We start from the raw sequence: 15,103 nt of genomic DNA, 5'->3' as shown, positions 1-15,103 counted from the left end.
ACATCGCTGCAAAGCAGTCTGAAAATCGGCAGACTCTGGTACCAAGGGCCACCTACCATCAGAGACGGGGGTGAGAGGAGGTGGCTCAAAGTGATGACTAACCAGTATAGTAGCTCTATAAAATTAGGCATTCATAAAAATAAATTGAATATAGCAGCAAAGGGTGACACAAGGAAATTTGGCTTCTGAGCAGCACGGAAGCTCCCTTTAGCCTGAAATACAGAAGCTCCTTATCTCTCAGGGCTCACTTGGAGAAACTGATGGCAACCTGGCTTCTACCTGAGATCTAGAATGAATGAATTCAGTGCACATCCAATCTCCCCTATGGGCACGTTATTGACCGTGGCCTGCAAATGGAGCAATGAATATTTTAAGATCCGGGATTGAACTAGTGGGGTGCGGGGGGAACAGGGGGGGTGGGGGGCGAAGAGAGAGAAGAGAAGGTTTGGTGAGGGAGGGCAGAGGAAGTGATAGGAAGGATACTAAAGAAAATGAGAGGTTTCGTTTCACTGAGGTAATATTCTGCCCTTATTTACATCCTGTGCAACCCCACTGACTCCCTCTCCTCCCCACAACATATCAGTAGTAAAGACAAGAATAGACTGAAGGGGCCAAGACTGCCACTTATACCAGCAGTGAATTTGGCCCCATCTCTGCTCACGTTTTAGTGGCTAGACAGACTACTGACTTCCGTGGGGTCACACCAATGTGACTCGTAGGGCAGAATCAGAGTCCTAAATCTGTCACATCCAAAACGAGTGAAAATGAGAAAGCCAAGTTTCTGGGCACCTGGAACCCTTGATTTCCTCATTCAGGGAAGAGTCTAATCTCTCCCTAAGCTTGCTGCAGGTCTGGGAGACCGTTAGTGTGTGGAGGATACTCCAGGCGAGTTCCTCCTTGGATCTATTCCAGGTGTTTACACACACAGCCAAACCTGGCTCCTCTTCGGGGGGGGGGGTGGAGTTTAAAAAAAAAAGAGTCAGCATTCTCTGGAGTAAAGCTACAAGCTTTATGGTTCTAAACTGGGGCATTTCTTTTCTAGTGGAAGGTCATTTCCGTGCATAAAACAGGTCAGGTGTTTTATACAAGCAAGAACTTAACCTCCCCTATCCAATTAAAATAGTTTACTTTACTACGAACAATCTTTGTGCGTGTGTGTATCTAGCTCCCTCATCATGTGGATTACACATTCTTGTGAAACAGTGCTTCCGGGGTTTGATTAAATAAATGTATGTATTTGCTTTGCATTTTCATTGACAATATCAGTGTAAACCTAGACTCTGTCTTTCTCCACTTGAAAGGGAAGCAATTTCAGACCTACTGTTGTAAATCAAGATTAGGAATAAGGGAGGAGGGGGAATAATAAATAATGGGGAATGGTGATAATCTAATCTTTTCCTTGCCTGAGATCACTCATCTCTCCTTCGTAGTTGGACTCCAGCTTTTTTCCTTACCATAGGCAGAAGGAAATACAATCTATGCTCAGGTTTCAGAGTAACAGCCGTGTTAGTCTGTCTTTGCGAAAAGAAAAGGAGTACTTGTGGCACCTTAGAGACTAACCAATTTATTTGAGCATGAGCTTTCGTGAGCTACAGCGCTCAATGTCTCATACTCTGACAAACGCACCGCATTCACCTCCTTAAAAGTGAACACAACAGCTGGACACAGGGGAAAATTAAAGCAATTTGCTGCCGAGTCTGCTTTGTTTTTGTTTTTTTCCTGAGAAGGAAGAGACTTTCTTGAGTGACAACAATCCCATAGGTCAAGTATAGTGCAGTCAAGAGAAAGGAAATAAAAGAATGGAATGTGGCAGGGGAGCAGGAGGAAAGCAGCCCTAAAGGCTGATCAGTGACTATATCAAGAAGAAGAAAAGCATCCGCTGGTCTCTTGTAGGAAATGACTCTAGTTAAAGGGGAAGGGAAAACCCTCACTGTCTCTTTAAGGCATCCTACGACATGGAAAAATTGTACTTTCAGGGAATCTCCTTGCCAAAAGAACTATAAAATATGTCCTCCTCTCTGCACCCCCCCCATCCCGTGTCTCCTCCCCTGTTTGGTTTTGTTTTGTTTAAAGGGCATTTCCATTTTCTACAGCTTCCTTCAGAGCAAAGATGAATGTTTCAGCGATTATGAGTGTTTATAAACCTTCTACTTTGTCAAAAGTATCCAATTTTATGGCAGCTTCACCGCACTTTAGCACTAAAGCAGAGGGAGGGAGGGGGAAAGAAAAAGAACACAAATCCCTGATGGGCTCATAAGTTTTAAATAAGAAAAGTGCAATACTCCTCATTATTGTCATGATCGGACAGCTTAGCTCAATAACTGGTCTCAGCGCTAAACAATTTCATAGGGCAATTTGACCTTACAATTATGTGTGTTACACTTGTGATTTCGAAGGGGAGAAAAAAAAATACTAAAAACATCCTCTAGATGCTGTGCCAGTCAAGTACTAGCTGAGTGTTGAGGGGCTGGGAACTTTATGAACTAAATTTGACTACTGAGGCTTCACAATAGCCAAAAGTTCCTTTACAGCTTTTTGGAACCACGTGCTAACCTAGTGTCTAAAAAGGTAACAGCGGAAATAAACGGAAAAGCTAATAAAATCCAAGGAAATCAAATAGGATCCTCACATGCACATCCCCACACAAACAAATTACATATGCATGAATTGTGCACACACACACACACACACTTCCTACAGTTCTATTTTTCCTTATCAAATTAAATTAGAAACGTATAGAAAGTACTCGCCTTCCCATTTGTACATTGATTTAAAAATAAAGAGGCTATTTGGAATAATGCCATCGCTACTGGCAAAAGTTTACTTAACTGTATATATATATGTATACACACACACATACACTTTTAGACAGTTTGTTGAGTTTCTAGTTCATCAAATGTAGAGATATCTCTAATAAACACACAAACGTGTATACATACATCAGTACATGTATATGTATACAGAGGTACACACACACACACGTATATATACACACACACATTTAAACATACGTTCACACATTATACACACGCGCGTGCCTACAGTCGGCTGTTCTGCAGACGTGTGAAATATAAAAGGGATGCTACAAGCACAGGGAACTACCTACCTGCAATGACAGCTGGTGATCTCTGTCCTCCTTCAGCTCTCAGCCACACTTGCAAAGTGAAGGCATCTCTGGGCAGCTCAATATCTGCTTTCAGCCGCAGCTGATCACCTTGTCCACTGAAATAGAGCGCCCTGCTTGGGGTAAGGGAATCCTCTTCGCCCTTTACCTCCCGCTGTTGCCTCCTGCGGGGGACAGGCAGAGGCTCCAGACGAGCAGTGGAACGCCTGCCTCGGGCTAGCCTGGTGGCACAGGTGCCCGGGGCGGTGTAGCGGCTCTGGCGGGTGTGCCTGGTGTCCCTCCTTGCCCTGCGGGAGCGCTCGTCCATCCCACATTCGGGTCCACTGGCTACGGCTGTACAAAGAAGCGCAAGAGGCAGCAGCAAACTCCAGAGCTGCATTTCCAATCTTCCCCCCCCTTCTCCCCTGCAAATCCTCCCGATCTGCCAGCTTTGGGCTCCTCCTTGCCTTGACTTTCTTCTCCTGTTCACCCTTCTTGGGTATTTGCTCTTTTTATAACCCTTCTCAGTTTCTTTTTCTTTTCTTTTTTTCTTCCTTTCTTTCTTTCCTGGTTGTAGATTTTTTTTCCCCTTTTAAAATAAAATAAAACAAAAAAACAAAAACAAAACTCCTCCTGGGTTAAAATGTATTTCTCTGTTCTTCCTACTCTATCTGTCTTCTTCTTCTCTATTCCTCCACAGCTGGAATTCCTCTCTCTCTTCTTTTCTCTGCTGGATTTTGCTCCCTTTATTTTTTTCTTCTTAAAAAAACAAAAAAACAAAAAAACCCAGCTTTCTCCAAGACACAGACCCACTGATTTCCCTCCCCCCCAAAAGATGCTCTAATCTATTTATTTTTGGCTCCTTTATAACATAAGCCACAACCCCCTCCTTCCCCCCCCCAACCTCTCCCCCCTCCCTTCTTCTCTACAAAATGAAAGAAAAGAGAAAAAGCCCCTCAGAAGATGAGTAAACAAGAATATGCTAATCTACTCAAGGGTGCTCCACCTTCCCAATTGAATGATTCCCATTAAAACTGCAGGGATCATGACTAATCAATCAGCTTGAAGGGGCAGATAGCTCCAGAGTCTCAAACACTTTTGCTGATTTCTTCCCCCCCCCCTTCTTCCCTTCTGTTCTTTTCCCTCCCCTCTTTCCTCTTTTATTTATTTTTTTAAAGAGGGCAATTAATGTGAAGGTACCAATGTGATAAAAATCCTGCACCCCTTTCTGCAATCTCCCCAGCTTTCCTCCTCAGTCCAGCCCAAAACACACATTCCTATGTTTTCTCTTGGCAAAAGAGTAAGCTATTTCTCCTCTCAGGCTCCCCTTTGCACTTTGCTGGTAAACCTCATGCTCCTCTGCAGCACATAAAGAGTCTTGAAACTTGATTCTCAGATTTTTTTTAAAAATTGCTTTCTTTCTTTCTCTTTTTCACTCTCTCTCTCTAATTCTTTCTTTCCCTCTTACTATTTTCTTAAAGTTATGCAATCAGCCAGGCTCCCCCTTTTGTGGTCCCCCTCAGTGCAGTTGTGTGCAGCTAATCCAAATGTTGCATCAAAGGTCCCCATCCGATCATCAGGAGCAAAAAGGAGTGAAGCTGTTTGAAGAGCATTTGCTTTCCAGAAGCTGTAGCAGCAGAGCAGGGTTTGCCTTTTGAATGCTCCCAAAGACTCTTGGTTTGGGTTTTTTTTTAAATAATAAAAATTATTAATTTTATTTTTGATTGATTAAAAAAATCCTCTCTCAATTGGCTGATTTTTCAAATCTAAGGAATTCAGCTCCTCTGGTTTCCTTGGCTTAGTTGTAGCCAGGTAAGATTCTGGCTGCTTGCTGGTTTGTGGATCTCTGTTTCTGAGCTGGGACGTTTTTTTCTTTTCTTTTTTTTTTCCCCTCTTTTCTTTTTTTTTTTTAAATATATATATAGTCACTCTTGAAAGATCTCAAAAGCTCCCCCTGATGGCAACAAAAAGGATTTTTCTAAATACTTAAGTGGAAATGAGTTAGCAGTAGTACATTATAAATCCATAGGCTACTATTCCATTCACAAAAAGTATGCTACAGCCTGGTTACCTCCCACTACATTAACTCACAAACCCAACAACTCTCACTAACCTCCCCCAAAATACTAGCCGCCTTGTTCTTCTGCAAACATTTAAAACAGAGTCGCTGCAGTGAAATCTCCAATTATTATGACCTCGTTGCTTCGACATATTATACTACTAGTATAAGAAGAAGTTTCACGATAGATGATTACATCTAGAATACATATGTAAAAAGTAACTAAAATCAATTCTTTCAGTCAGTAACCTAGATGTTTTAAAAATTATTATTAATGTGAATATATGCGAGGATTTTTTGTTTACGTGCTAATTTGCAAATATTCAGGAATATACAATGGGGACCAGAATTTCAGAGGTGCTGGGCATCCAAAGGGTATCATGGAAGTCAGTATGGCACTGCAGATGCTCAGCACTGCTCTAACCAGGTCAAGGGTCTCCCAGGCATTAGCCCGAATTGGGATAATTATCTAAAGGAAAAAAAACAACCAACCAACCAACCAACCACCCTTGTAAGTCTATATCATTTTCCATGCAAGGACCTCAAAATGCAACACAGGTACTTGTGAATTAAGCCTCACAACATCTGTGTATGGCAGATACAGATTAGCAATTACTGATCAAAACACATGCTATGGTATAATCATGCACAAGTACTGCAATACAAGAAATGACAGAAAAAGAAAGGGCACATTCAATTACACGCATACTTTACAGAGAGGATCTGGAGCTGAATCTGAGTACCTTATTAAATTATTATTTATAATCTGGACTGCAGTAGCACCTAGAGGACCTAATAGAGACTAGGGCTCCATTGTGCAAGGTGCTACACAAACCCATACTGAAAGACAGTTCATGTCCCAAAGAGTCTACAACCTAAATAGACAAGATGGATGGTGGGAGGGGAAAACAGAGGTATAAAGAAATGAAATGAACCTGCCCAAGATCACACAGCAGATCAGTGGCTGATCCAGGAATAAAAAACAAGTCCTCCAGATTCCCAACCCAGTGCCCTATCCACTCGGAAAACTCCCACAGACATCAATGGGAATTTTGCCTGAGTAGGGTCTGCAAGGGCAGTACTTAGTAATAAAAGGCCTAAGTAGAGCTGGTCACACAATTTCCAATGCAATAATTTTCCATCAGAAAATGGTGATTCAATGAAATCAAAACATTTCACATGAACGTATTGATTTCGCTGAAATATTTAGATGAAAAAGTGTCGAAATGTTCCATTTCAAATTCATTGTTTTGATGATTAGATGAAAATATATTATATAAAAGTCCAAATAATAAAGTCAAAACAAACCATTGCAGCATTATCAAAATGAAACCTTTTGTTAAAGTTGTTTCAATATTTCTGAAAAGGAATTTTCATTTGGTGGGAAATTCCAAATTTTAACTTTTTTTTCTAATTTGGAAATTCCAAGTATTGACCAGCTCTACGACAAAGACTTAAAGAAAATGTAAACAAAAAAGTAAGATATAACAAATACGCATGTTCCAGAATTTTTTTTAGAAAAAGCAAATGAGTAAACAACCCATCCAAACCAAACCAAACATCTTAATAGGATTCCCTTAGCCTATGCATCAAATCCTGCTTCCCTTTCTCACAACAAATGAAATTCAACCTTGTGCACATGAACAGCATCAGAGCTGTGCCATACTTGAAAGCTCTGAACTATAATCTGGGCTAGCAATCTCCTAAAAATTGCATTTCTCGTGAGATTTTGGCTGCCAGTTGGGCCAGAATCACCGGAATAGAAAAAGCCTCCTTCCTGAGATTTGGACATTTCCAAATTTGATCCCGGTGGAACCAAGAAATACAGAGGCACAGCAAAAATGAAAACAATGGCAAAAGAACACTGGGAGTGGGTGAGGCTGATGTGGGCTCATTGCCAATTTTTCAAAAAAGGGATTCTAATTTTTCTTCTTTAACAAGTTGTCCATCTTTACTTAATCTCCATATTATTTGAAAATGAGTGCATGTGACATAAAGTTTACACCCTGCCTTAGTTACCTGCATACAATTCACATCAAAGTTCCATTGTTATGGATCCTTTACTGCCTGTTGCTGTGTATTCAAAATAGTGTATAAATATGCTAACCTAAAACATTAAGCTACTGCTATTATATCCCCGTTTTTACTGGATATTACTAAGTTATGTATGAATACTCCTGTAATGCTTTAAGAATTGGAGAAAAAACAGGCAACTGGTTCAGGTCAAATTTGGTGTAAAACAAGGAAGCATGGAATCCCATCACTTTTTGTTAGGTTCTTAAATTGGACATTAAGAATGGTAGATGAGTTGGAGGGCATGACATTGAGAAACCCTGCTCTAGATCATCCCAACTTCATTGCACCATGACGCACTTCTGACAACAAAAATTACTACATGACCCCAGGAGGAGGGATCAAAACCTGAGCCCACCTGAGCCCCGCCGCCCCAGGCAGGGGGACCAAAGCCAAAGCCCGAGGACTTCAGCCTCGGTTCGGGGTACCTGTAACTTGAACCCCAGCACCCAGGGCTGAAGCCAAAGCCTGAACCCCGCCACCCAGGGCTGAAGCCCTGGGGCTCTGGCCCCAGGCAGTGGGGCTCAGACTTTGGGGCTTCGGCTCCAGCCCGGACCCCAGCAAGTCTAACACCAGCCCTGGTAACCCCATTAAAATGAGGTTGGGCCAACTTTGGGGTCCCAAGCCACAGTTTGAGAACTGCTGATCTAATGGTAAGCTCTTTATCTTATGCACACAACATCATACCACTGGCAGACATGTCTTCATTAATGATGATCTTCTTCATTACTTTGAAAAATAGGTATACTGAATGTGGACTGATAAATGCCAAGACGACAAAGTGGTTGTATCTTGGAGGAGAAACTGTAGATAAATTGTTGAAATGCAGCAGCTGTGACGTCACTGAAGAAGTGAAACCTTGTGCGCGTCTAAGAAGTTTGATCATTATCGATGGTTCCATCACCACGGAGGTTAAAGGAAGACGTGCCTTACCAACAAGTGCTGCGCAGAAGTTGATGGAATTATGGACTGATAAAAATATTAGACTTTGTATCAAAGTGAAAATTTACCAAACCAGTGTGCTAACAGTATTACTCTATGGTCTGGAAGCAGCTTCATTAAATGAAACAGACGTCAGAAGGCTGGAGGCAGTAGAGATGAGAGTTCTTTGGAAGATGGCAGATATAAAGTGGAATTATTTTAAGATGTCAGAAAGAAAGTAGGATGTAAAATCAGGGTACTGAATGGGCTGCAATTTAAAAAAAAAGATTATGATGGTGGAGACACTGTAGAAGACAAATAGATGATAGGATGCCAAAGAAAATGATGCAAACACAAAAAAGGACATTCAGACCTAGAAGCAGATCTCTGAGTAGATGGCAGGACATTGTATACCAGGACATGCCCAGTCTGGGCTTAGTGGCAGAACAAGCCATGGACAGGAATCAATGGCACCACTATACTGCTCCCAGGCTCGGCAGAGATGCTTTGGAATGAGAAGAAGATTCCTGGATAAAAGACTCACCAACTGTAATTTCCTCAGTTACTCCATATACAAATGCACACATGCCGTTTACTTTATATAGCCTCTTGTGAATTTTAAACATGTTGCTTGATCTACAAAACAATTAAGAATTGCAATAAATTACAAAGTTAAAAACTATATTGATCACTTTATAAAGGGGTCAGTCATGGCTGCAAACTTTTACTTTAAACTTCTCTCCTGCAGAAAAGTACATTTCCCTGATATGCTGATCAGCCTGTTTGTTTGGAATTCAGTTACTTTATCCTTCAAATTTCTCTCATGAAATATCACATTTCCAATGATAGTATGTATTCTCTGTTTGTTTTTTCTTCATTACATTCATTAAATAAATTCTACAGTTTTTTGGGAGGTAGAAGGGTGAGTAATAAGTTGAATTCTATTCCATTGTGGTTATAATGAAAAGAAATTTTGATTGCCATAGATTATATAAACGATGGGCCAAATTCTGCCCTTAGTACACCAGTGTAAATCCTGAGCAACTCCAGTAACCTCCAGGAATAGGCCAATCAAAACTGGCAACCCTAGCTGTGGGATTATTCTGCATTTACACTGAAGTAACACAACAGGGGATGATTCTGAAAATCATTTTAAATCAAAGATTCTCCTTTTAGTTTTATGCCACAGCTTTTAGCAATATTCTGTTCAGTATGGACTCAGTAGGTGAAATCCTAGCTCCAATGAAGCCAAAGGTAAAACTACCAAATGACTTCAAGAGGGTCAGGATTTCACTCAATATTTGTCTCCCTTCTGCACGACAAAATACCCGTCAATATCACCTGGACATGTAAAGTCAATTTCTGAAACTCTTCCCTATGAGAGAGCCATCCCTGACAGTTCAGTGAGCTCAATGGGAATATCTGCATACATAACGTGTGATCCCTTTCCCATGGATTTCAGTGCACAGGATGGGGGCCACACTAATCATAACAGGGGTTGCGGAACTGGGCCTTTAAGGAGACTAGGGTATTGGCTTTGAGATGCAGCTTCTGGGATAAAAATGTTGCCCTAAACTTGGGAATTTCCTGCTTCTTTCTGTCCCATAGACAGCTAAAATAAGCTTTAAGAATACTACAGCATTCTACAGTCTTCTTCTTTGTGTTAATCCTACCAAATGGGTCTGCTCTACAAGCCCTCCCCGCTCCAAAGAGCTCTGTTCAATGCCATAAACTACAGCAACGACCTCAAATAACTTTCAAGAGTATGGTGTTTTGGACTTCTATGGTAGGATACAGGTAGTAAGGGCTTTGGCTGGCTGTTTTTAAAGTTGTGTGTACTAGCTGAGGGCAGAAGGCAGACTCAAAAGGGGCTCTTGTTCTGTTGCAAAAGATGTTTGCATTGCTCTGTTCTCTGATAATCTCAAGAGCGACAAAACACCAGCAAATTGTTCCAGAAGGAACCTTGTGTATCCTTTATTTAAAGCCCCAGGCTAACACTGATTCCCATCTAACTAGATCTTATTAGCACTGGGTGGGGACTATCTCAAGCAGGGCTACTGAAACTCATGTTAAAGCTCCAGTTGATAGAATCAAGAAAGGGACACACTGAGGGGAGAGACAAGGTGGGTGAGGTAATATATTTTATTGGATCAATTTCTGTTTGTGAAAGAGACATACTATGCTTTCAAGTTCCATAGAGCTCTTCAGGTCTGTAGAGGAGACATTTTCAAGGCTGTCTAGGGCATACAGACTCCCAGTTGCCGTTCACTTCTACACAGAAGAGAGTATAGAGATCCCCTTAAGGAGCTTTGTATCAGGGGGTAGCCGTGTTAGTCTGTATCTACTCCATCTGATGAAGTGGGTTCTATCCCACAAAAGCTTATGCCCAAATAAATCTTAGTCTTTAAGGTGCCACCGGACTCCTTGTTGTTTTTAAGGAGCTTTAAAAATCCACATTACTCACCCTTACTTTAAAAAAATAATAATGTGGATTTTTAAAGCTCCTTAAGGGGATCGCTATACCCTCTTCTGTGTAGAAGTGAATGGCAACTAAAATAAATAACCTAAAAATCTTTGGGGGCAGATCCTCAGCCAGTTTAAATGATCACAGCTGCATTGACTTCAATGAAGTTATGACACTTTACTCCAGCTGAAGATTTGGCCCCTTTTTAGCGTGTACTGGAGATATAGGACATAACTGGGATTCAGGTGTCAGGGCTCTATTCCCATCTTGCCTATTAAGTCACTGAAGTCACAATCACTTTATACCTCACTTCCTCCTTTCATTTAACAAGGATAATAATATTCACGTACCTAAAAGTGTGTTCAGTGTAGGGTGACCAGCTAGCAAGTGGGAAAAATTGAGGCACTTTTTTCTGGAGGGGGAGAGGGGTATAGTGGTGTATATAAGACAAAGCCCCTAATATTGGGATGGTCTCAATAATACTGGGACATCCGGTCACCCTAGTTAGTGAATTACCTGACTGTTGGCACAGAGATTTGAGATCCTCAGATGGAATTTGCTACCAAAAGTGCTACATATTAATCACGATGATCACCCCCACCCCCCTTTTGTCTAATAAAGAATTTCCAGATTGCATGAAGACATCGTAACATGTATATCACTTTAAGAAGTAGGCTAAAGGCAGCAGACTAAACAAGTGGACTACATTCCGGGGTGAACTAACTGGATATCTGGTATTCCAGAACAAAACTGAGATGAAGTCCCAAATTGTCTCATCAGAAGATTTTAAAATCTACAGGATGTCTGGCTTCAGGTCAAATGCTGAGGAAAGAAATCTGGTAAATGACTACTCTGCCTGCAAAATCTGTTTATCTGATCATTAGGATAACATGGGCTACTACTGCAAGTTTCTGGGGTGGGGGCAGTGGGCAGGGAAGATGTCCAACTGTCCATGAACAAAAATGAAAGATGACAAAAATGTGTTCTTCGTCCCTGGACTATTAGATTATTTGTTTTTTGACTTTCACAAGGAGGACTATCACATGGCAGCTGCTTTACTCATCAATATTCATACTCACTCTGTACGGACTACTTTGTGAGCAGCCTCCTTGCTTTCCTCCAAAGACTGCAAGACTCTTAAGGCCTGGTTTCCAGAGGTGTTGAGCACCTGCAGCCCCTCCTGGAGTCAGTGGGAGCTGTGGAGATGCTATACCTTTGAAAATGTGGCCCAGGATGTGCAAAGTATGCAGCTTCCCAATACGGAGATAAAGGCTGTCTCAGATTGGGGAAAAATACCTTTATGCTAAACCAAAGAGCAACTCCTTATTAGCCAGCACTGGGCAGCCAAACAACTGCAAGACGGAAAAGACAGGGGGCTTTTTTTTATTACACAAGGGTCCCCTGTCTTTGTAAATATATTAGTAGATATGTTTAATCCAAATGGGCTTGTAGCCATAACACAAAACACAGCACTACAGTTGCTGTTAATTAGCAACTCCCCCCACCCCAGGCCCCCCTGCCTTTTGGCAGTCTCAGCAGAGAGGTCAAGGACTGAATGGGCTATGGAGACTGAACTCTTTTCTTAGCCCTAGTAATGTTTTCTCTACAATATAGATAAAGCACAGTGGTGCGGGGGAGTGGGGGAAAATTATACGGCCTCTACTGATTCTGTACCTGTTCTGTGGATACATGGAAGACATCAGTCTCCAGGGCTGTCAATCCAGCAACTTTCTCCAGCCATAATTCATTTAAAAAAGAAAACAGAAAGAATGGTATGTTACTGACAGTCGTTCTGGAGGGGATACTGGGAGCCTAGGGCGGCAGAGAAGTTGGGTTGCCTTCGCGCCGAGATTCTGGTGGCTGGCTCAGGACAGCATGGCATTGACAGCTGTTCTGGAGGGGAGCTGTGTGTCCGGGAGATGGGGAAGCAAGGAGTGGTGCTCCGCGTACCACTCGCTCGGTGCTCCTGAAGGCTGAGTCAGTACGGTATGGCATGACAGTAGAAGAGCTGAGTGAACTGGTCTGAAAGCCGGAAGCAAGGTGCTATGCTGGTTAATGCGTGTGCATGAGGTGATGAGGGTAGGGTCAGAGATGGATAGAAATGTACTCTGGAGTACTTGGCTCCAGAATAACCTGGAAAATTCAAAAGCCACCTGGAGAGGCCTTTAGATCAGGTCAGGCCAGGGCATATTATGCCATCTATCAGGTCCCAGGACTTTCACAAATGAGTCAAACACACCCAAGTATTTTTTTCCCAGAATCAATTTTCTAGTCTGAATGGTGATGCTGATAGGATCAAAGGGGAAAACCTGTCTTGTCTTGCTGCTGATGAAGATAATCAAGTAAGTGATAAACAAACTGATCAGGAGAAAGACACTATTTCAATAGAATGAAAGCCAAGAGAGAGAGCTCAGGAGAAAGGCCTCACTCTGCTCCTCAGAAATTCCCTTACTTCTTTCACTCAAATGGCATTTGAAAAACGCAACTGCAATGTCCCATACACACGAGATATGGGCCCAAACTGAACTCCCTGATCCAGACTGCCCCAACTTTCACAATCAGATCTGAACTTAGCAATTGCCCCTATTTCTACAGTGCAAGGGGCTAAATCAATGCCCTGGATCTAAACACCCCAAACGTTAGTAAAGTTCAGATCCTGATCCAAACTTTGTGGCTTGGGTCCATCTACAACAAACCAATGGGTAGATTAAACTTACATTCTCCCACATGCTCCTAACGCCTGCCCCAGACCGATTTGTCCTCCAATCCCAGCCCCATTCCCCCCAGGACAGATACCTTCATAGCTTTCCTGATTAACTCCTGTCTTCTTCCCACCGATGAGCCCTTAATCTTCCCCCTAAGTGAGGCAGGTAGTGCCGCCCACCGCAGTAGCAGCTGGCTGGCAGCACTCAGCTATCAACCCTTCACTGCACCTGGTTCTCTGATTGTGGGGCTTCAGCTGACCCCCAGGACCCTGCCAGGAATGATAACTAATGGCCACTCCACAACAACTGAAGAAATGGATGAAAATGAAAGGTAGGTCACTCTGCATAGGTAAGTCAATCCCTACTGAATGGGCAAGCAACATAATGGAGCTGATAAAAGGCATACATTTCAGAATCTCTATCTTGTCTGCATGGGGAATTCATGGGAAAGTTAGTGCAAAATAGCGAGGATGTAAATGTAAAGTGCAGTAGCTATTCCACCCTTACTTCCTGTGTGGACATTCTTATTCGGCACTAGCATATGGGGTGCTAGTTCAGAATAGCTCGTCCAGTCTTGCCCCATGTAGATAAGCCCTTGGGTACTCATATTGCCCCCATCACCAGTGGTGCATTAGCCACTGGGCCAACAGGACCTGTGCCCATGGGCCTTGGCACCCTGACCCTCTCTGCCTGCCTGCTGCTCCTGGCAGGGGGCGGGGCTCAGGGGCTTGCCCCACTCTGCTGGCTTGTCCCGCTCCACTTGCCTGTCCTGCATGCCTCCGCGCCCTGATCCTATTTCCCTGGCAGAAGTGCGGGGTGGGTGGACGGGCCCTCACTTTCTCTGGCACAGGGCCCCACAAAACTGTAATCCACCTCTGACCATACCACTGTATGTAAGTGCCTCATAATTTGTAGTGTATTTAACCTCCAAGCCCTCTGTGAAATAGGGCAATGCTATTATCCCCATTGTACTGATGGGGAACTGAGGCACAGAGAGGCTAAATGACTTGCCTAAGGCCTGTGAAGGAGTAGGGAGTTGAATCCAGGTCTCTTCAGTCCTAGGCAGGTGCTACAATCACTAGCCATCTTGCCTCTTGCCACCCCAAAGCACTACTGATATGGCAAAGAGGGCAAATTACAAATGGCCATTGGACCCCTTCAACCATTTCCTGATTGGTTCCTTGGGTTCAAAAGAAGGGTTGGGGAAAGGGGAGTGGAAGGAGCATATAATCCTGTACTAACCTCTGCCAATCAGAGCGTTGCATAAATCCTGGTCTTATCTAGTCACACGGTTCTGGAAATGCTGGGATGGCAAAGGAAGACACTCATCTGCAGTGATCTGTCTGTATGGCACAAGGTGGTTTTTTCATACTCCTGTCTGCCAGATATAACATGGAGGTAGGTCCACCCATCACTGCTCCCTTTCAGTAATATGCTTTGCTTCAGCTCCTGAGAGTGTTTCCCATCCCCTTTACATCAGAACATACAACCATGCTAGAGCCCCTCCTCCTTGCCTCCCCTCGCCCCCCCCCCCCCCACCACACACGTGAGGCTTTGCTCCTTTTTCTTCCCTAGCATTACACTGTCAGGATGTGCAGAAATTAATTGATTTGTGAAAGGAAGTTGCAGGCAGAATTATATGAAATCAAAACATTCCAGTCATTCCTCCCAAGCTTCTGAGTGCAATAGAGATTCCTCAAATATGGTAAGAAAACAAAACAAAACAAACAAACAAACAAAGGAAAAAATAGAAGATGGGCAGACAAAGGAAAAGAAGA

General features: G+C 42.8%; 1 protein-coding gene across 3 annotated transcripts in view; it reads right to left on the bottom strand.

Moving 5' to 3' along the window:
• PAPPA (pappalysin 1) overlaps positions 1–14,664 on the bottom strand; it is a 228,169-nt gene extending 213,505 nt beyond the window's left edge. For 2 of the 3 annotated variants that reach the window (XM_073313935.2, XM_073313938.1), the window contains exon 1: positions 3,107–3,903. In XM_073313935.2, the coding sequence (XP_073170036.1) occupies positions 3,107–3,503 (397 nt within the window). In that variant the 5' untranslated portion in view covers positions 3,504–3,903. Of the gene's footprint in view, positions 1–3,106; positions 3,904–14,567 lie in introns of those variants that run through there. The other variant, XM_073313934.2, reaches the window with a different exon arrangement.
• Between the last annotated feature and the right edge of the window lie 439 nt (positions 14,665–15,103).

The sequence above is a fragment of the Lepidochelys kempii genome, chromosome 16 (assembly GCF_965140285.1).
Source record: "Lepidochelys kempii isolate rLepKem1 chromosome 16, rLepKem1.hap1, whole genome shotgun sequence".
Classification (NCBI taxonomy): Eukaryota; Metazoa; Chordata; order Testudines; family Cheloniidae; genus Lepidochelys; species Lepidochelys kempii.
Note: the sequence above shows the minus strand (reverse complement) of the source record. Positions and strands in the feature narration are given on the sequence as shown.